At 34.0% G+C, this 21322-nt stretch overlaps 1 protein-coding gene and 1 long non-coding RNA gene across 2 annotated transcripts in view; one reads left to right on the top strand and one right to left on the bottom strand.

Annotated features, from left to right (window-relative positions):
* LOC134265907 (uncharacterized) overlaps nucleotides 1-17144 on the bottom strand; it is a 36222-nt gene extending 19078 nt beyond the window's left edge. Inside the window, exon 1 of the long non-coding RNA XR_009991855.1 lies at nucleotides 17051-17144. This is a non-coding gene — a long non-coding RNA (uncharacterized LOC134265907). The remainder of the gene's footprint in view (nucleotides 1-17050) is intronic.
* LOC134265906 (lysosomal thioesterase PPT2-A-like) overlaps nucleotides 1-18134 on the top strand; it is a 42101-nt gene extending 23967 nt beyond the window's left edge. Inside the window, exons 7-9 of the mRNA XM_062748123.1 lie at nucleotides 17070-17154; nucleotides 17640-17694; nucleotides 17801-18134. Of these exons, the coding sequence (XP_062604107.1) occupies nucleotides 17070-17154; nucleotides 17640-17694; nucleotides 17801-17944 (284 nt within the window). The 3' untranslated portion in view covers nucleotides 17945-18134. The remainder of the gene's footprint in view (nucleotides 1-17069; nucleotides 17155-17639; nucleotides 17695-17800) is intronic.
* Nucleotides 18135-21322: the final 3188 nt, after the last annotated feature.

Below are 21322 nucleotides of genomic sequence, written 5' to 3'. Positions count from 1 at the left end.
AACATAACTATATAGTTATTTAGTTTATTTAATGCCCAGGAGTAGAGAAGAAGATTTTCAAAGAAATAATGCATTTTCGCTATATAATCTATTTAGCCCCACCCTAGCACTAGAACCCCTGACCCCAGGGCCATGAATTTCACAGGTTTGGTAGAAGACTCAATGCTGATTACAATCATGCAAACGAATTGACTGCTTGATGTCCAGGAGTAAAGAAGAAGATTTTTAAAGATTGCATTAATTTTAGTGGTTTTGGCCCCACCCCTCAGGCCCCAGGGGAGCAGGGAACATGAAATTCACAATTTTTTTCCCCTTTTCCCATAGATGCTTTATGCCAAAATTGGTTGAAATCGGTTGAGCGGTTGCAGAGAAGCTGAAAATGTTCGAATGTTAACGCACGACGCACACCCGCACGACGACGAATGAAAACAGATGGCAATAGGTCACCTGAGTTTACTCAGGTGACCTGAAAATCGGTTAAGTATTGAACAGTTTAAATATAACGTGGGTTCAAGGGAGGAGGGGGAGATGGGTATTTGAATAAACTTTAATCTTTATTTGCTACAGATATTTTTAAATAAATATTATACATTATGACTTTGCTGTTTATAAGATGAATTTATTGATAAATCCTTTATATTCCGTTGTACAACTATGATTCACTTTTATGAGCCATTCTCTTATTCTCCTGGTTGGTCATGATTTGAACAAATTTGAAACTACACTACCAGAGGATGCTTCCATACAACTATGACCAATCATGACTTTGCTGTTCTTAAGAAGATTTTCCCTATGAATTCCTATGCTAAACTATGATCCCCCAATATGGCCCCATCCTACCCCGGGGGTCATGATTTGAACAAACTTGAATCTATACTATCAGAGGATGATTCCATGGCCCAGTGTTTCTTGAGAAAAAAGATTTTCAAGATTTTCCCTATATATTCTTATATTAAACTTTAGCCCCCATCATGGCCCCACCCTACTACCTGAGGATGCTTCCACATGAGTCTTATTTCCTGACCCTGTGGATCCTGAGAAGAAGATTTTAAAAGATTTTTCCTATGCATAACTTTGACCCCCCCCCCCCATCATGGCCTCACCCTATCCCAGGGGGTCATGATTTGAACAAACTTTGAACCTACACTACCTGAGGATGCTTCGACATGAGTTTCATTTTTCCTGGCTCAGTGGTTCTTGAGAAGAAGATTTTTAAAAGATCCTAGATGCCATTAAAAAGTTGATTTAAAACATCATACGTGTGTGCAGAAAATATCGTAAGAAACTTACATTAATAATTTTATTTAATATGCATGTATCTTCTTTCTGAGGAAATTTAAAAAAAATCTATTTTATTTAATTAATTATTAATTTAAATCTATTAATTGTTTATTTATATTTTGTTGCAGCTGACATTAGAATACAATAGTTTCAATGCAAGGAAAAGATCAGAGAAATTCTGAATAAATCGTTCATCTTGCGTTCACCGTTTGCGCTCTGTTTGCGTTCTGTGTTCGCTCACCATTCACAAAGTTGCATTCAGCGTTCACTCACCGTTTGTTTATCGTTGGTTCACCGTTCAGGTGGGAATGTAGAACGTTTCGGGGACTGTAGCTCTCCTCAGTATGTATCAACATGTGAAGTTTGATAATTCTATTTTGAATTGTATCTTTAAAACTGAGCTTAACACTAATTTAAGAGAAGTGAAGTCAAGGTCAAAGGAAAGGTAAAAAAAAATGTTGGTGCAGATGCATATGAAGTTTGATGAAAATATCTTAGTCTCTTAAAAACTGAACTAAATGCAAAGTGTGACAGAAGGATGAAATGATAGAAGACGGACATGACAAACACTATATGCTCCGGCTATATTCATTTTCTTTTCTGTCTGTTTTATTACATGTATTATAAAGCTTATAACTAGTCTATAATCAAATGAAATTGCTTATCATAAAAAGATGTGTTTGTGAAACACCATGCCCCCGATGGTAACACAATACTGGAATGGGACGTAGACTGAAGTGGTATTTACCCTTGTCAGCCCAATATAGTTATGCAGACCTGTTTACTCTTATTTCGCTGTATTTGGTACGGATTTTCAGTCCAAAATACGTCTAACGTTTTGCTATTATTAAAATACGAAAACAAATACACTTGTTTAGAATTGAGAAGTTAGTTTTCGTTATGTCTCGTTATGTCTCAGTTTCACGCTTTATAATCGCTAAAAAAGATTTCAAACACAGCTATGTCGGTTTGCCAAAGCGCCATGTTATAAAATGATCAAGACCATGTTATCAAACCATGTTTTAGTTATCAGAAAAGCAGTTGTTCTCCATCTTTATATGTAAAATTGATGAAAAGTAAAACCTAACTGGCAAATCTCACGGACAAATCTAATCAAAAATACTTAGAGACAACGATAAGGGTAAACACATCTGAGTTATGGAGCAATATGGGCTAGGTTAAAGTTGACAACAGAGAGACAAACAGACAGACAGGACAAAAGCACTTTTAATCTTTCGATCCGGGGGCATAAAAATTTATAAAAATCTTCTCAAAAACAACAAAGTCATAATTTGTCATATTTATACTAAGCATCATCAGGGTAGTATGTTCAAATCATGACCCCCGGGTGTAGTGCGATGCCACAAGGCACGGTGAAGTTTTACAAAGAAATACATGTATATGTATAGGGAAATCTATAAAAAAAATAAAATAAAATAAAAAAACAGCGAAGGTTAAGCTTACTCAAATGCAAATGAAATATGTTGGTAAATAAAGTAAGGCCTTTTCACAAGAAATACAAATGTGAAATATAAAACCCTAGAACCACCTGTTCAAAGGTTATGACCAAGGTTAACGTTTTTAGAGGTAGGACAAACTCTGTGGTCAATGTCAAAGGGTCAAGTTGGTTTCTAAAAAAAGACATTGTCTCAAAGATTACATATGGGAAGTATGAAAGTGCTGGCCCTTACCGTTCAAAAGTTATGGCCAAGGTTAAAATTTGTAAAAAAAAAAAAAATAATAATAATTTAATTGTATTTTCTTGTTGGAAATTTGTTGTTTTCTTTTCCATATTTAAAATATTTCAAATATGCATGTATATTTATGTCCCCCTTCGAAGAAGGGAGGCAATCTCTACCCAGAGTTATCGTTCCACTTATACCTCTGTCAACGTTTTAAAAGTAGGACGGAAGCGGAGGGACGTGATTTTTATTTTCAAATGTTGTTTAAAATTGCATATCCTTTCCGACTCAAATCTGCATCCCGTAGTTTAGAAAACGTGCTTTTGATACTGCAGTTAAGGCAGTTAGTGTTTTACTATTACACACGCAGCAAAATGCATGAGGTATAATGTTTTTTGACCAGTCAGTGAGTCCGTCAGTCCTGTTTTTTTTTTTCGTCAGCGCAACTTCTCATAAACCGCTTCACAGAATTTCGTCAAACTTTGCAGATATTTAGGACACAATGTGTGGATGCGCATATTAGCAGGAAATTTTGATTCTCTTTTGGGGAAATTTCCGCACTCTTTAACTTCAATTTTTGGCCATACCTTGAATATAGAGATGAACAGTTTGTCAGCGCAACTCCTCAGAAGCCGCTGCACAGAATTTCATCAAACTTTGCAGATATTTAGGACACACATCGAAAATGTGCATATTACCAGGATATTTCGATTTCTTAATTTTTTTCCGGGAATTTCCGCACTAAAACTTAGATTTTTGGCCATTCCTTGAATATGGAGATGAACAGTTTGTGAGAGAACTCCTTTTAAACCGCTGCACAAAATTTCGACAAACTTTGCAGATATTTTGGACACAATGTGCATATTACCAGGAAATTCCGATTCCTTTATTTTTTCTGGGAATTTCCACACTTTTCAACTTAGATTTTTGGCCATACCTTTAATATAGAGATGGACAGATTGTCAGCACAACTCTTCATAAACCGCTGCACAGAATTTCATCAAACTTTTCAACTTAGATTGTTGGGGATATCTGGAATATAGGGACGAACAGTGTGTCAGCGCAACTTCTCATTAACCGCTTAATATGTAGAGGTGCATATTACCAAGAAATTCCGATTCCTGGGATTTTCATCACTGAGTTTTGAGGGAGCGTGGGGTATGTTAGCTTGCTCACTCTTTCTTTCATTAAAAGTGAGTTTAACAGTATTGGATCATAAATGTCAGTAAGAAATAGATGGTTTTGTGATTGAAGTTAAAGTCTAGTTTGTTGATGTTCTGGTCAATTTTCGAATCGCAGATTATGTTGGCTGAATTTTCCATCGTATTTAAGAGAGAATCGTAAAACTTTTTACTGAACGCGAAGTGTGTCAAAAACCAAGATTTAACTTTAATAAAATATTTTATGAAACTTTAAAGGAACAGTAACATAACTACTTTCTTCCTACAAATAGCTACATTTTTTGGGAAAGATAATACTAGTCATTTCCATTTGAACAGGGAGAAGCTTACAGAATTAGTCTCTTTCTAGTGAGGGAGAGTAAGGAAAGTGATTGGGGTATTCCAAGAAGTGAAGAATTCTGTCATGTGTGGATTTCAAGGTAAAATAATCTAACAGCTATGGTAATGCAAGTAGATCTAGTACCATGAGTAAAAATATAGCAAAATTCAGTTTCAAGATATTTTCAATATAAATGATGTATTAAACATTGTCAGGTATAGTCATCATAATTTTAATTTTCGAAATTGATCAACTATTCCCACAAGAAGAGGCATTTCCCTACAGGGTACCATGGACATGTGGCAACATAAATCCAAACAAGCTAATTCAGAGAATTTGTGTTCCCCGCTTAGGGAAAAGTAAACGGCCAATACAAAATGTTCTTCTGAAATGAATGTTTTCAAACAATCAACGTCAATTAATTTTGTATAACAACAGAAAGTTCCAAGCGTTAATTTTGAACATTGATAAATATTTGACTTTCATCAGTGCGATTTCGGCATAAAAAAATTAATGAAAACAAGGGACAGTGTCAAAAATAATATCCGGGAATGATGAATAAAGTTGACCTGTGAGAAAAAAACATTGCCTTGGTGTTCTTTGTCACACTTAAGAGATTATGTCTGGCAAAAAGTCAGGGTAATAATTATTTCCCACTGTATATCTTGTTCCGAAATGGCATCAATGTGTATATAAGACCCTGTTAATAGAAAATCTTTGCAGTTAAGACACGTGTTTTATCAAGCAAACCTGTTACGAATGACCGATGTGGATAATTTATTTAACGCATTTGGAATCATTTATTAATGACATACTCCTGAAATTATATACTGGTATTACTTATTTACACAATTTTATAACAAAAAATCATCTATATGCGACATCGTGTGACAAACTGGAATTTCATTTACTCCTCCCTTTGTAAAAGGTAAATCCTATGACAACTCTCCGAAACAGAAACAAGAGGCCCATGGGCCTTATAGGTCACCTGAGTATCATGCAACAACTTTCCAACAATTGAATTTGATTCATGTTTTAAACTAGAGGCCATGGAATTCACAATTTTGAAAGAGGCACCATTGCTTATCATAATTATACACTCAGCATGCTTATTTTTGTTACTTAATACCCAGAGGTAGATCAGAGTAACAAAGAGAAAATGCATTTCCACTTTTAGTGAATTTCAGGGCCCCCAGTCAGGGCTTCTTGTATTAGGGCGGGTCCACAGTTGAGCTCCCCATCCCACAGGAACCACTGACCCCGGGGCCTCATCTTTCAAAAGTTTGGAAATTTTTAAAAATTTTATTTCATCATGCTGTTGATTAATACCAAAGTGCAGATTTCAAAGCATTAAATTATTTCAGACTATGTTACCCCCCCCCCAAGTATCTCTGTCCCAGGGGCCAGGAAATTAACAATGTTTGTAAGAAGCAGGTTTTTTTGTTATAAATATATACTAAGATCATTAGCATTATATCCAACAACAAAGGAAAAGATTTTCAAAGAATTCATGCATTTTCATTATATAAACATTAGAGCCACGCCCTAACACAAGAAGCCCTAACCCAGGGACCCTGAAATTCAAAAATCTCAAAGAGGCATCCTTCCTCCTCATAACTATGTACATAATTCATTGGTTAGATACTCAGGTGCAGAAAAGAAGAGTTTTAAAGAATTTATGCATTTTCACTATATTATCAATAGAGCCCCGCCCTAATACAAGAGAACCCCCAATCCAGGGGCCATGAAATTCACAATTTTGGAAGAGGTAGCCTTATTCACCATAAATATGTACTTGGTTAGTTTTTTAGCTCTACTGGTCAGAGACCAGAAGAGCTTATGCGATAGTAATGCGTCCGTCGGTCTGTCTGTCTGTAAACAATTTTTCAGAATGCTACTCCTCCTACAGTTTTGGTCTGATTTCAATATATCTTGGCAAACAAGTAGACTACACTAAGATACATTATTCTGTGTATCGGTTTTTGATTTCGATGAACGGTGTTGCCGCGGTTACTAAAAATAGAAATTTCTGTGAAATTCTTTCAAAATGCTACTCCTCCTACAGTTTTGGTCTGATTTCAATATAACTTGGTACACAAGTAGACTACACTAAGATACATAATTCTATATATCGGTTTTTGATTTTGATGGGCGGTGTTGCCGTGGTTACTAAAAATAGAAATTTCTGTGAAATTCTTTCAAAATGCTACTCCTCCTACAGTTTTGGTCTGATTTCAGTATAACTTGGCACACAAGTAGACTATACTAAGATACATAATTCTGTGTATCGGTTTTTGATTTTGATGGGCGGTGTTGCCGTGGTTACTAAAAATAGAAATTTCTGTGAAATTCTTTCAAAATATTCTTTCAATTTTTTCTTCATATGCACTGAAGAATATGCTTCTTCTCCACATATGTCTTTCATTTTATTCACAAGATCAATTACTGTGATTTGCTCAACCTCATGTTGTTTCAAATACTCAACAATTTCTAGAAAAGCATCTGTGCAACTCACTGGCCTTCCTCTTTTCCTCCCAACTTTGTCGGAGGAAAAATATTTGGGCATGTCTTTACCGGTTCTGAAGTTAACGCTGCACATTTGGCGATACAATGCATCGGCAGCATGCAAGTCATTGATAGATTCGATTCTTCCTCTAACATTAACTGCCCAGTCATCTTCTCTCTGATTACAAGCTTTTAAAATTTTCTCCTGAAAATCTTTTATCCTTACAGGAAAGACATCAATGCCTTTGTTCCTAAACCAATCTGACTTGGTGTCTTGACAACAAAAAAGACAATGTTCATTAAACTGGAATTGAACCTTTGATCGTTATGTTGGAGTATTTGAAGTGCTACCTAATGTTTCAAACCTTTTCTTTTCTTTGTTGTTTTTTAGCTCTACTGGTCAGAGACCAGAAGAGCTTATGCGATAGTAATGCGTCCGGCGTCCGTCCGTCTGTCCGTCTGTCTGTCCGTCTGTCTGTAAACAATTTTTCAAAATGCTACTCCTCCTACAGTTTTGGTCTGATTTCAATATAACTTGGCACACAAGTAGAATACACTAAGATACATAATTCTGTGTATCGGTTTTTGATTTCGATGAACGGTGTTGCCGTGGTTACTAAAAATAGAAATTTCTGTGAAATTCTTTTAAAATGCTACTTCTCCTACAGTTTTGGTCTGATTTCAGTATAACTTGGCACACAAGTAGAATACACTAAGATACATAATTCTGTGTATCGGTTTTTGATTTCGATGAATGGTGTTGCCGTGGTTACTAAAAATAGAAATTTCTGTGAAATTCTTTTAAAATGCTACTCCTCCTACAGTTTTGGTCTGATTTCAATATAACTTGGCACACAAGTAGAATACACTAAGATACATAATTCTGTGTATCGGTTTTTGATTTCGATGAACGGTGTTGCCGTGGTTACTAAAAATAGAAATTTCTGTGAAATTCTTTCAAAATGCTACTCCTCCTACAGTTTTGGTCTGATTTCAGTATAACTTGGCAAACAAGTAGAATACACTAAGATACATAATTCTGTGTATCGGTTATTGATTTCGATGAACGGTGTTGCCGTGGTTACTAAAAATAGAAATTTCTGTGAAATTCTTTCAAAATGCTACTCCTCCTACAGTTTTGGTCTGATTTCAGTATTACTTGGCGTACAAGTAGACTACACTAAGATACATAAATCTATGTATTGGTTTTTGATTTCGATGAACGGTGTTGCCGTGGTTACAAATAGAAATATCTGTAAAATTGTTTCAAAATGCTACTCCTCCTACAGTTTTGGTCTGATTTCAATATAACTTGGCACACAAGTAGAATACACTAAGATACATAATTCTGTGTATCGAATTTTAATTTTGATGAACGGTGTTGCCGTGGTTACTAAAAATAGAAATGTCTGTAAAATTGTTTCAACTCTACAGTTTTGGTCTGATTTCAATATAACTTGGCACACAAGTAGACTACACTAAGAACATAAAGACTTTGTCAATGATCATTATTCTACTTATTGCTGTTGTAAAGTTTCAAATCCCAGCTGCTTAAGTACTTTACTCTTCCTTTGCTATAAGTTTAAACCAGTAGAGCTTCAGTCTCGACAGAGACTTCTGGTTTAAATCTCGTTTACATTAGTATAAATTCTGCGACACTCTTTATGAACGTAATTGCCAGGATATGCTGCTAATATGTCTTGTCTTTCTCTACTAGCTTTATTAATACCATCACTGCCTTTGTTTATTTGTACAAGATGTTTGGTAGATTCCTCCTTATGGCATATGATACAACTGCTCATCTTCTAATTTTTACCTAGTACAGAAGGGAAATGGTAATATTTGAATATTTTAAACATACAGTGCATTTGTATTCCCAATGAATATACATTGTAATTATTGATTCACAAATTTTATACATTTACTCCGTGTACTCTTTTGATTTTGGAAAATATTCTAAAATAACAAGATTTTTTATAACACTGACCCCAAATAAAGCCAGAGGTAATATTTCCTTTATATAAATCCAGGAATAAGTTAACAACCAATCAGAAGCAAAAAAAAAAAAAAAAAAATTATAAAATTGTAATATACATTTCATTAAAGAAAAATGCATTCTGACTTTAAATTTAGGGGTCAAAATACACCTTTCTTTATGAATAATAAATTAAACCAGAAGTCTCTGTCGAGACTGAAGCTCTACTGGTTTGAACTTATAGCAAAGGAAGAGAAAAGTACTTAAGCAGCTGGGATTTGAAACTAAATAGAATAATGATCGTTGATAAAGTCTCTTTATGTTCTTAGTGTAGTCTACTTGTGTGCCAAGTTATACTGAAATCAGACCAAAACTGTAGGAGGAGTAGCATTTTGAAAAAATTTTAAAGACATTTCTATTTTTAGTAACCACGGCAACACCGTTCATCAAAATTAAAATTCGATATACAGAATTATGTATCTTAGTGTATTCTACTTATGTGCCAAGTTATATTGAAATCAGACAAAAACTGTAGGAGGAGTCGCATTTTGAAACAATTTTACAGATATTTCTATTTTTAGTAACCACGGCAACACCGTTCATCGAAATCAAAAACCGATAAACAGAATTATGTATCCTAGTGTATTCTACTTGTGTGATAAGTTATAATGAAATCAAACCAAAACTGTAGGAGGAGTAGCATTTTGAAAGAATTTCACGGAAATTTCTATTTTTAGTAACCACGGCAACACCGTTCATCAAAATTAAAATTCGATACACAGAATTATGTATCTTAGTGTATTCTACTTGTTTGCCAAGTAATACTGAAATCAGACCAAAACTGTAGGAGGAGTAGCATTTTGAAAGAATTTCACAGAAATTTCTATTTTTAGTAACCACGGCAACACCGTTCATCGAAATCAAAAACCGATACACAGAATTATGTATCTTAATGTAGTCTACTTGTGTGCCATGTTATAATGAAATCAAACCAAAACTGTAGGAGGAGTAGCATTTTGAAAGAATTTCACAGAAATTTCTATTTTTAGTAACCACGGCAACACCGTTCATCAAAATCAAAAACCGATATACAGAATTATGTATCTTAGTGTAGTCTACTTGTGTGCCAAGTTATACTGAAATCAGACCAAAACTGTAGGAGGAGTAGCGTTTTGAAAGAATTTTACAGAAATTTCTATTTTTAGTAACCACGGCAACACCGTTCATCGAAATCAAAAACCGATACACAGAATTATGTATCTTAGTGTAGTCTACTTGTGTGCCAAGTTATATTGAAATCAGACCAAAACTGTAGGAGGAGTAGCATTTTGAAAAATTGTTTACAGACAGACGGACAGACAGACAGACGGACGGACGCCGGACGCATTACTATCGCATAAGCTCTTCTGGTCTCTGACCAGTAGAGCTAAAAAAACTAACTGAACTTTGAAAAAAAAAAATATAATATAAATCATCCAAGAACAAGAATATCATATAAGTAGTTTATTATTTTTTTTAATTAAGGAACAAATGAATTAAACAATACATTCTGCAAGTAACAATAAAATGTATAGTTACCGTTTCTGACACTGCATTAAATGTCTAAAATAATCATTCAAGAATACAAAAAATAATTATATTTTGCAAAAAATATGTTAAAATAATATAATAATACTGAAAACATCTTAATACAAGAATAGTAACAAATATTTATTAAGGTCATCATTGTCTATAAATCAATATTTATTCCAATAAATTTTAGTTACATAGTTTACATTAATTATAACAATAACAGCGTTCCATAGATCATTTCCCCAGATGTTTCCAATGTAATAATAGAAAATAAATAAAGTAATAAACAACATTGTTTAAGGTAGGTCGCGGGTTTGCTTTTGTCATCAGTTTTGGTACACAATTTCGACGATTCGATCGGTTGTTTTGTGCACATTTGATTATGACGTCAGTTACGTCACAAAGACAACGTTACGTTGTTTCCCGTTTTATTCTCCGCAAATAACTTCAAGTTTGTACGAATCAAGCAGATTGATAAATACAAAGTGCATTGTATTGTACGTAAACCTCGTAATGTTTTATAATATTTCAGTCTGAATTCTGATGTGATTATATGTAATGTCTTGGACAAATTAAATACAATACCAAATGAAAGAAATAATTTATATTGTAAGTGTTATTAAGCTGCTAAAAGTCAATCAAATTAAATAAGTCAGCGTAAAAGTTACGGTATGGAAGAAGAAGGTCATCAAAAATAAAATTGTTTAAGCGGATAACTTGAGGGGTTGTATGTGTTCACATTATTGCAACTCAGGGGAACATGCGTAAATACATCATGACTGCCAAAGCCAGGGCGAAAATATGCGTATAATTTTCAGGATGAAATCATTCCTCAACACTAAAAACGTTAGAATTAATTACATGTACATGTATTTTCCTGATTTTTTTTCTTATCATCATCATTATAATTATTTGGCTTTCATGTATTTAAATCTCGTGTAGTCGCCTTGTTTTGCTGGGTAACAAATTGTGAAATGCATTTACCCCCCCCCCCCCTTTTTTTTTTTACAAACACACGGGTTGTAAGACTTATATGACTTTGTTAACAACCATTTATAAGTATCATTTTTTCCCATATTTTATAACAAAAACTCGAAGTGAATTTTAGGCGAAATGCAAGTGTTTTACATTTTTCGTATGGAAAGATTCAGAATCAGTAATTCAGAGAATAAGAGAGTAAAAAATGTTTGAGAGTTACATGTGTACCTACCATATACTAGCTTGCCACTAATATAGAAAGAACATTGCAGGTTACAACACCCCCCCCCCCCCCGCTAATTTCTTCAGTATCGGGTTGTGAATTCTTTACCGTTTTCTAATAAAGTAATCAAATTTATGTGTTATGTCTGAAATACTATTAAACATGAATTTCCTAAAAATTTAGGAACTAAAATTTTATCACTCGCTTTGTTGTTGCTGCATGTTAATTTTCATGCAAGAGGAATGTTTATACAGTTCATTCACACTTGGCTACGGAGATATAAAATATCCATCCATAGTACTTTTTTTAAAATGCCAAAATAGATTCAGAAAGAAAAAGGATGCCCAGTTAATGTGACCTTTTAAATCTTGCATATTCTAAATGTTATTCATACTCGTACTGTAAACGTAACTTCGTTCAACTTATGACGTTGTAGACATGAATGACGCCATAAATGCAACATCTTAGCAAAATAAAAGCAAACTTTGAAATTATTTAGCAAAAAATCTAGCGAGAAGACATATTAATTTTTTCATATCAATAGTTTTGATTTCACCTCATCTTGACATTTTGAAATTCCTGGCTAATTCGTCTACGTCTTTTAAAAGTTATTCAACGATTTTAAAAGAAACTATTTTCACAAAATTTGCTTAAAAACGTCATTTTCCCATATACTTCAATAGTAAAGCGTAAAAAAGTATTAAAAACCATACCGCGTTTACGGTACTATAGCATTAAAACTACGTAGACAAACTTAATAAAAATTGCATATAATACGCTGTAAATTCTAAGGAACATTATATCAAATTTTCAGGATATGTTTTCTCGTAAGAATTTTTATGCAGTAAACCCGCGACCTACCTTAAATGTGTAAGATTCATTATACTGTGAGGTTATAAAGCTGAGCAGTTTGAATTAGTAATATGCTAGAACAATGTATATTTGTAATTGCCCAGTATTTTAATGTGAATCATTGAATATTTGACACAAGTATTAAATCTGTCATGCTGATATGGTAGTACAGACATAGAATATATAGACTTTTGTGATAGTTGACATATGTAAACATATACCTATATTGAACAGATACAAACCTAAGCTGATATAAAATGATTTATGCATCTCTATTACATGAACTTCTTTGTTTACTTTAGACAATAATTGTCTCCCTTGGTGTGTATGGTAGCACATTTACGCAATTCATATTTTATCAAAGTTAAACTAAATATTAATAGTGGCTAAAAACAACTTTCGCCTTCATATAATTTTCTAGAGTTTTTATATGTTCATTAATATACTATTTACTAATTATGTATGAAGAAAAAAATTCTGTTGCAATTTGTTTGGGGTTGATGACAAATTGACTGGACTAAACATGATAAATTATAAAACTATTCAAAAGAATTAGTATTTTATTTGATTTTTTTGTCTTGACATTAACTCAAAAAATTATTCTATATCAAATCATGTGTGCTATGAAATTACTACTTGAAGTTCATCAACTTCATTGACTAATACTTTACAAAAACAATAGTACAGGACAATTGTGCATATTACCAAATTTCTATTAACAAGTTGTGTACAAATAGTTGTGTAGTTTATCAACGAACACTGACTAAAAATTCATTTTTAAAAAATCACATTTACATTATTATTAATTGCTGAAACCCTGTAGCCAAGTTGAGATTACTAACAATTAATAATATCAAATGTTCTGGAAACGTTACTTTTCTGTGTATAGCACGCTTTGCACGCTGAACTTTTCTTGTCCAATCTTCCAAGGCTGCTTAGAAGTGAAACGTATTACCCCTAATCAACGGCTTATTAGTTCTAAAGTGTGTTTTCAATATCAACACCATCTCTTCGCTTGGTACAGGCAGCCATTTTCAAGGACAGGTACTTTCATTTTCAATTTTTGGATAGGTCGTTCGTGTATCGTTTCGTACCGATATTTGAATGCTTGTATCGTAAGCCGTATCTTGGAGGAAAATATCGATATGTATCGGTATATCGTCCCACCCCTAGGTAGTATGATGAAAAGCCCTATCTAGATGTGACGTTGTTACGCGCCAACGTCACCCTCATGGTTGGTTGGAAACCTTTTAAGTTACTCTCTGACAACCGAAAAAACTTTTTTGGTTGAAAAGTTAAAAACAAACTGCACAGCAACATGTTGTTGCCTTTTTATTAGGTCACCTGAGTAAACTCAGGTGACCTATTGCTATCCGTTTTCGTCCGTCGTCGTGCGTCGTCCGTCGTGTGTTAACATTTGAACATTTTCAACTTCTTCTCTGCAACCACTGAACCAATTTCAACCAAATTTGGCATCTATGGGTAAAGGGGAACAAAAATTGTGAATTTCATGGTCCCTGCCCCCCTGGGGCCTGAGGGGTGGGACCAAACTACTAAAGTTAATGCAATCTTTGAAAAGCTTCTTCCATAGTCCTGGACATCAAGCAGTGAAACCGTTGGCATGATTGTAATCAGCATCGAGTCTTCTACCAAAGTTGTGAAATTCATGGCCCTGGGGTCATGGGTTCTAGTGCTAGGGCGGGGCTAAATAAGTATATAGTGAAAATGCATTATTTCTTTGAAAATCTTCTTCTCTGCTCCTGGGTATTAAATAAACCAACTAAGTACATAGTTATGATGAGCAAGAGTGCCTTTACCAAAATTGTGAATTTTATGGCCCCAGGGTCAGGGGTTAGGGTGGGGCTCTATTGATTATATATAGTGAAAATACATGATTTCTTTGAAAATCTTCTTCTCTGCCCCTGGGTATTAAATAAACTAACTAAGTGCATGGTTATGATGAGCAAGAGTGCCTTTACCAAAATTGTGAATTTTATGGCCCCAGGGTCAAGGGTTCTGATGTAAAGGGGGGGGGGCTCTATTGATTATATAGTGAAAATACATGAATTCTTTGAAAATCTTCTTCTCTGCTCCTAAGTATTAAATAAACTAACTAAGTGTGCATAGTTATGATGAGCAAGAGTGGCTCAACCAAAATTATGAATTTTATGGCCCCAGGGTCAAGGGTTCTGGTGTTGGGGGGGGGGGCTCTATTGATGATATAGTGAAAATACATGAATTCTTTGAAAATCTTATCCTCTGCTCCTTGGTATTACATAAACTAACTAAGTGCATAATTATGATGAGCAAGAGTGCCTCAACCAAAATTATGAATTTTATGGCCCCAGGGTCAGGGGTTCTGGTGTTGGGGGGTCTCTATTGTTGATATAGTGAAAATACATGAATTCTTTGAAAATCTTATTCTCTGCTCCTAGGTATTAAATAAACTAACTAAGTGCATAGTTATGATGAGCAAGAGTGGCTCAACCAAAATTGTGAATGTTATGGCCCCAGGATATAGGGTTCTGGTGTTGGGGGGGGGGGGGGGGGGCTCTATTGATTATATAGTGAAAATACATGAATTCTTTGAAAATCTTCTTCTCTACTCCTAGGTATTAAATAAACTAACTAAGTGCATAGTTATCATGAGCAAGAGTGCCTCAACCAAAATTGTGAATTTTATGGTCCCAGGGTCAGGGGTTCTGGTGTTGGGGCGGGGCTCTATAGATTACATAGTGAAAATACATGAATTCTTTGAAAATCTTCTTCTCTGCTCCTAGATATTAAATAAACTAACTAAGTACATAGTTATGATGAGCAAGAGTGCCTCAACCAAAATTGTGAATTTTATGGTCCCATGGTCAGGGATTCTGGTGTTGGGGCGGGGCTCTATAGATTATATATTGAAAATACATGAATTCTTTGAAAATCTTCTTCTCTGCTCCTAGAAATTAAATTAACTAAGTACATAGTTATGGTGAGTAAGAATGCCTCTTCTAAAATTATGAATTTTATGGCCCCAGGGTCAGGGGTTCTCAGTGTTAGGGCGGGGTTTAATTGATTATATAGTGAAAATACATTAAATCTTTGAAAATTTTCTTCTCTGTCTCTGGGTATGAAGCAGGCAGATGAACTACGTATATAGTGATGATGAGCAAGGGCCCTAATCTTCCAGAATTGTGAATTTCAAGGCCCAAAGGTCAGGGGGGGGGGCTTTACTTATATACTGAAAATGAATTAATTGTTTGAAATCTGCTCCTTTGTATTTATAAAACATTTATTAATTTTTTGATAAGCAATTTTAAGGGTGCCTTTTTAAAATTTGTGCAATGTGTGGACCTAGGGTCAGGGGTTTATGTCACAGTGTTAGGGGCACTACTGATTATTGCTGAATATTATTGATTAGTTGGAATGCATTTTTGTTCTCCTACCTTGTGTATGGTTATTCAGTAACCAAGCTAAGCAACTGCTAAGTGTATTGTTATGATGATCAATGGTGCCTCTTTCAAAATTGTGAATGCCATATAGCATCTGTCTTAAAACATGAATCAAATTCAATAACTGGAATGTTGTTGAATAATGCTCAGGTGACCTATAAGGCCCGTGGGCCTCTTGCTCACTTATGCAACTCAATTACTAGACCCAATGTAACTTCCGTCATCCATACCATGATTGCAAGAAATTTATACTGACTGCAAATATTGGAAAACGATGTCTATAACTCTAATACATCTCTTTGCAATACAAAATGTGATTACAAAATTGTCATCATCAACATGCACGTGTATTTGGCTTTTATCATATCCCCTACGTGACACCATACATTTCATGATTGGGCCCTTCCAAGATTTTTCTGTGTTTAGCGTCCGCATGCGCCTTGGTTTTTGACACCCAATATAAGAAGAAAACACAACATCAGGAGACCTTAAATTTATAAATTTAGTCGAAGTTTTTTAATTTTGTCAATTTCTCCAAATAATTCTATGCAGTAAGTTATATTGGGTGTATTTTCAGCATTTAATTCCTTGTTTTTGCTTAAGAATAGATATTTCTTCTATTAAAGCAGTTTATTTGATGGGCGTCATTTTTATGACTTTTAAGCCTGTGTTTTATGTTTTGGCTTATGTGTTTTTTTTGCGAATAGGTAGGTAGGTTTTTGAAAGATGGGTGGACGCTAAACAGAGAAAAAATTTGGAATGGCTTGAGGAATTTTGACCATCGATTTTAGTGCACAGTAACCAAAATACACATCTGATCAATTTTCATAATTTTCGGCCACATAGTTAAATATTTTTTCGCTATTATGCGTTTCTTTTTCATTTCAGTATACATTGTGAAATACTTGGTTACCTTTATTCTGATATCTTGTTTAATAATGCTTATTTAAAGAGGAAAGGAGAGAAAAGATATGAATATTTAGTGACTTGTACGGCAATCGCCTGAATCGGATGAAATCGATCATATACAATGTTTGATTTTTACCGTATTTTTTCTTTCTCAGAATACAAACGAAATTTCTTGCGGATTAAGGAGCTAATCCTGATTGGTGGTCCCAATGACGACGTTATTTCACCATGGCAATCAAGGTTAAGTTTTTAACTGTTTTCCCTCATAATTTCAATGTTAGCCTGAACCACATATTATTGTTCTAATTTTTAGGACATATTCACCAAGAAATTTAACATCTTTTTAAAATTTCAAATAAAGTAGTATTTTAGTGCAAACTGATATTTATCAGTTTCTGTAGTTCCCATGGATTTCTTTTAGCATAATTGTAAACATGCATGTATAAGACAAATTGTTACCTACTCGATTAAATTCATAGCGGAAATGTATTGCCCCAAAACCAAAGGTTTTTTAAGCAATGGTAAAAAATTGAGATACATGTAAATAGACTTTTATAATTAGCAGTATTTATATGGTATTGTTGTAACTAAATTAATCTTGTAATTAAAATAAGTTGTATTAGGTTAGAAAGAATAAATGAAATGCCAATGAAAACAAGGATAATATTACGTACATTATCGAAAATTATAATATGAATTTCAAGAAATTATTAAATATATTTTAGTCACTTTGGTTTCTACAATGAAAAGGGGGAAGTGCAAGGAATGAAAGAGCAAAGGGTAAGATAAGATCGATCATGGAAAAAACTTTGACTGATAATATCTATTACCTCGCTAGATATCAATTTGTCCTGTTCATGCTTTATTTTTCTTTTGTCGAATACAGTTTTATAAAGAAGATTCCTTTGGGCTAAAAACCATGGATGAACAAAACAGAATAAAAACCTATGCAATTCCGAATATCCAGCACAGACATTGGGTGCGTAACCTGACATTGATTAAGGACATCATCGTGAAATCACTGACCTAATTTATTTTAAAATGACATTGTCTTTGGTAAATATTTAAGTAAACAAATTTGGGCCACATGCAGAATTTGTTGTGTTCAACTTTACCAAGCATTAAATAAAATATAAATATTAATTCAATTTCGTAGATGTTGTACTTGAATATCAAGGGGAAAAACGTTGGTATGAGTACAAAAATAAAATTGCCAAATATTCTTTAAGTTTTCTTAAAAATTGTTCAAATCGGACCAAAGAGAAGGGAGATTTATTTGTAAACAGAATTTATCTAAGGTTTTTCAGAAAGTATGGTTTCATCATTCATTTTTTAAATCCTCAATACAATATCCTTTGTAAAAAAAAAATGAAAGAAAAAATGAGTTAGCTCACATACCCCACGCTCCCTAAAACTTCGAAGTGCCAAAATTCCCAGAAAAATTATAGGAATCGGAATTTCTTGATTATCTAAACATTGTTCCTAACTATCTGCAAATTTTGACGAAATTCTGAGCAGCGGTTTATGAGGAGTTCCGCTGACAAACTATTCATCTCTATAATTTATATATGGCCAAAAATCTAGGTCGAGAAGTGCCAAAATTCCCAGAAAAATAATTATAAAATCGAAATTCAAAAACTGTCACGGACTATTTCATATTAGACGACCAATTGATTCTGAGAGGGGCGAGGGACACGTTTTTCTTTTCCAAGTTAGATTATTCATTTTATCTTTTAAAAAATGAAAATAAACTGGAAAAGCAAAAAGGAAACGCTGAAGTCCAAAAATCTAATTTGTTGGGGGGGGGGGGGGGGGGGGGGGGGGGGTTAAGAGCACTGGATAGGGACAGTTTATTTTCTCTCCAGTTGAGAACAGGTTATTTATTTTTTACAATTTCAAGTACCTTTCAACTTTATACACAACCATTCCACGGCATAACTTAAAGTCTAGGTTTTTGATATCATTGACAGCTGCCTTTTCAATGGAAATGGAAATTATAAATTTACTTACCTTGTAATTCGTCATTTGCAAGATTATTTTTAGCTCTAGTGGTCAGAGACCAGAAGAGCTTATGCGATAGTAATGCGTCCGTCGTCCGTCCGTCTGTCTGTCTGTCTGTCCGTCTGTCTGTCTGTAAACAATTTTTCAAAATGCTACTCCTCCTACAGTTTTGGTCTGATTTCAGTATAACTTGGCACACAAGTAGACTACACTAAGATACATAATTCTGTGTATCGGTTTTTGATTTCGATGAACGGTGTTGACGTGGTTACTAAAAATATACATTTCTGTGAAATTATTTCAAAATGCTACTCCTCCTACAGTTTTGGTCTGATTTCAATATAGCTTGGAACACAAGTAGACTACACTAAAATACTCAATTCTGTATATCGGTTTTTGATTTCGATGAAAGGTGTTGCCGTGGTTACTAAAAATAGAAATTTCTGTGAAATTCTTTCAAAATGCTACTCCTCCTACAGTTTTGGTCTGGTTTCAATATAACTTGGCACACAAGTAGACTACACTAAGATACATAATTCTTTATATCGGTTTTTGATTCCGATGATTGGTGTTGCCGTGGTTACTAAAAATAGAAATTTCTGTGAAATTACATTGTATTTCAAAATGCTACTCCAAATACAGTTTTAGTTTGATTATAATATAATCTGGCATGCAAGTAGACTACATGGAGAGAACGATCATAGGCATTTATGCCTGCTGTTCAATCCATTTCTATATATGAATAAAATATATTTTAAACTAAACTAAGTTGACTACACTAAGAACATACAGAGACTTAATCAAGGATCATTATTATATTTATTGCTGTTGAAAACTTTCAATTCCCAACTGCTCTTAAGTACTTTTCTCTTCCTTTGCTATAATTACAAACCAGTAGAGCTTCAGTCTCGACAGAGACTTCTGGTTTTAAAAACACTCTGATTTAAAACACAATTACTCGGAATTTGACATCAAAAAGATTCTCGAGTTTCTGTTTGACAAATTCTATGGTGTTTTTGGAGACCATGTTTTTCAACAATCTATTGGAATCCCCATGGGTACCAATTACGCCCCGTTATTAGCAGACATATTCTTCATTTCATACAAAACAGCAATTTGTGCAAAATCTTATGCGTGAAAAGAAAAAAAAACTTGGTGTGACCTTCAACTCGACATATCGACAATGTATTGTCAATTAACATATATCGACAAAGTATTTTCAATTAACAATGATAATTTCCATTCTTATGTCAATACGAAATATCCAGGTGAACGTGAGATAAAAGATACCACAGCGTCTGGCACATCTGTTTCATATTTGGATATTTTACTTGAAAAAGACGTGAATGGTAATCTAACGACCAAGCTGTATGATAAACGTGACGAATAACTTTTCAATCGTCAACTTTTCTCACTTATGCAGCAGTAAACCTTCATCACCTGCATACGGAGTTTATATCTCTCAGTTGATTCGATACGTAAGAGCATGCACTACGCATGTACAATTTTTAAAACGAGGTAAATTATTGACAAGTTGATGAAACAAGAATATCAACAGTGTCATTTGAAGTCACCATTTCGTAAGTTCTATGGTCGATACAATGACCTCGTAAGCAAACAATTTATCATCGACTCAAATGCTGACTGACGTTTTTCATACTGATTGTTAGTCCATTATTTACACACTTAATTGACGACAGATTTTTAAAAAGTTATTTCCCGATCATGACCAAGAGCACACGGCGGGTGTGATCGGTCGGCAGGGGATGCTTACTCCTCCATGGCACCTGATCCAACCTCTGATGTTTCGGAGGTCCATGTTTGCTCTGCTGCTTTTTTGTATTGCTTTTTTGACTTTTGAGCTTGAATGCTGTTCGTTCTCTCCATATATATTTCATTGTACATCAAAGATGATATTTTGCTACATGCATGTATACTTTTTGTTACAAATGTTTTAAAATTTTCCAGATATTTTTATCATTATACTTTTTTAAGAGTATTTAAATATGTTTTTATAAAGAACTTTATTCGGTAATAACAAATATTTGCCCCCCAAATCAAACTTTGATGGAGATATATTTAAGTAAGTTCTTAAACAGGGGAGTATATGCTGACTACAAAGCAGTGAATATTTTCATAAGTAATGACGCCAGATGTACGTAATGACGTCACAAACATGACGTAAATTTAAGTTTTTTATGAATTTTACAGAAAAATGTGCATATTTTGTCTGTATTTTGAGTAAAAGTCACCGAGCGCATGTGTGTTCAGGATCAATATTTTGATATAATGTGTAGAATGATAATATCAATGAAATATGTCAATATTGTTCCCGAACAAACTTGCGCTCTATAAGTTTTAAAGCTAAAATTGTTGAAATTTTGTCCATTTTGTCCTCTTTCTGAAA

The sequence above is a fragment of the Saccostrea cucullata genome, unplaced genomic scaffold (genome assembly GCF_032062105.1).
Source record: "Saccostrea cucullata isolate Sc308-1 unplaced genomic scaffold, CSIRO_AGI_Scuc_v1 ctg2317, whole genome shotgun sequence".
Lineage (NCBI taxonomy): Eukaryota > Metazoa > Mollusca > Bivalvia > Ostreida > Ostreidae > Saccostrea > Saccostrea cuccullata.
The sequence above is the reverse complement of the archived record's forward strand: the minus strand, read 5'-3'. Positions and strand labels throughout refer to the sequence as shown.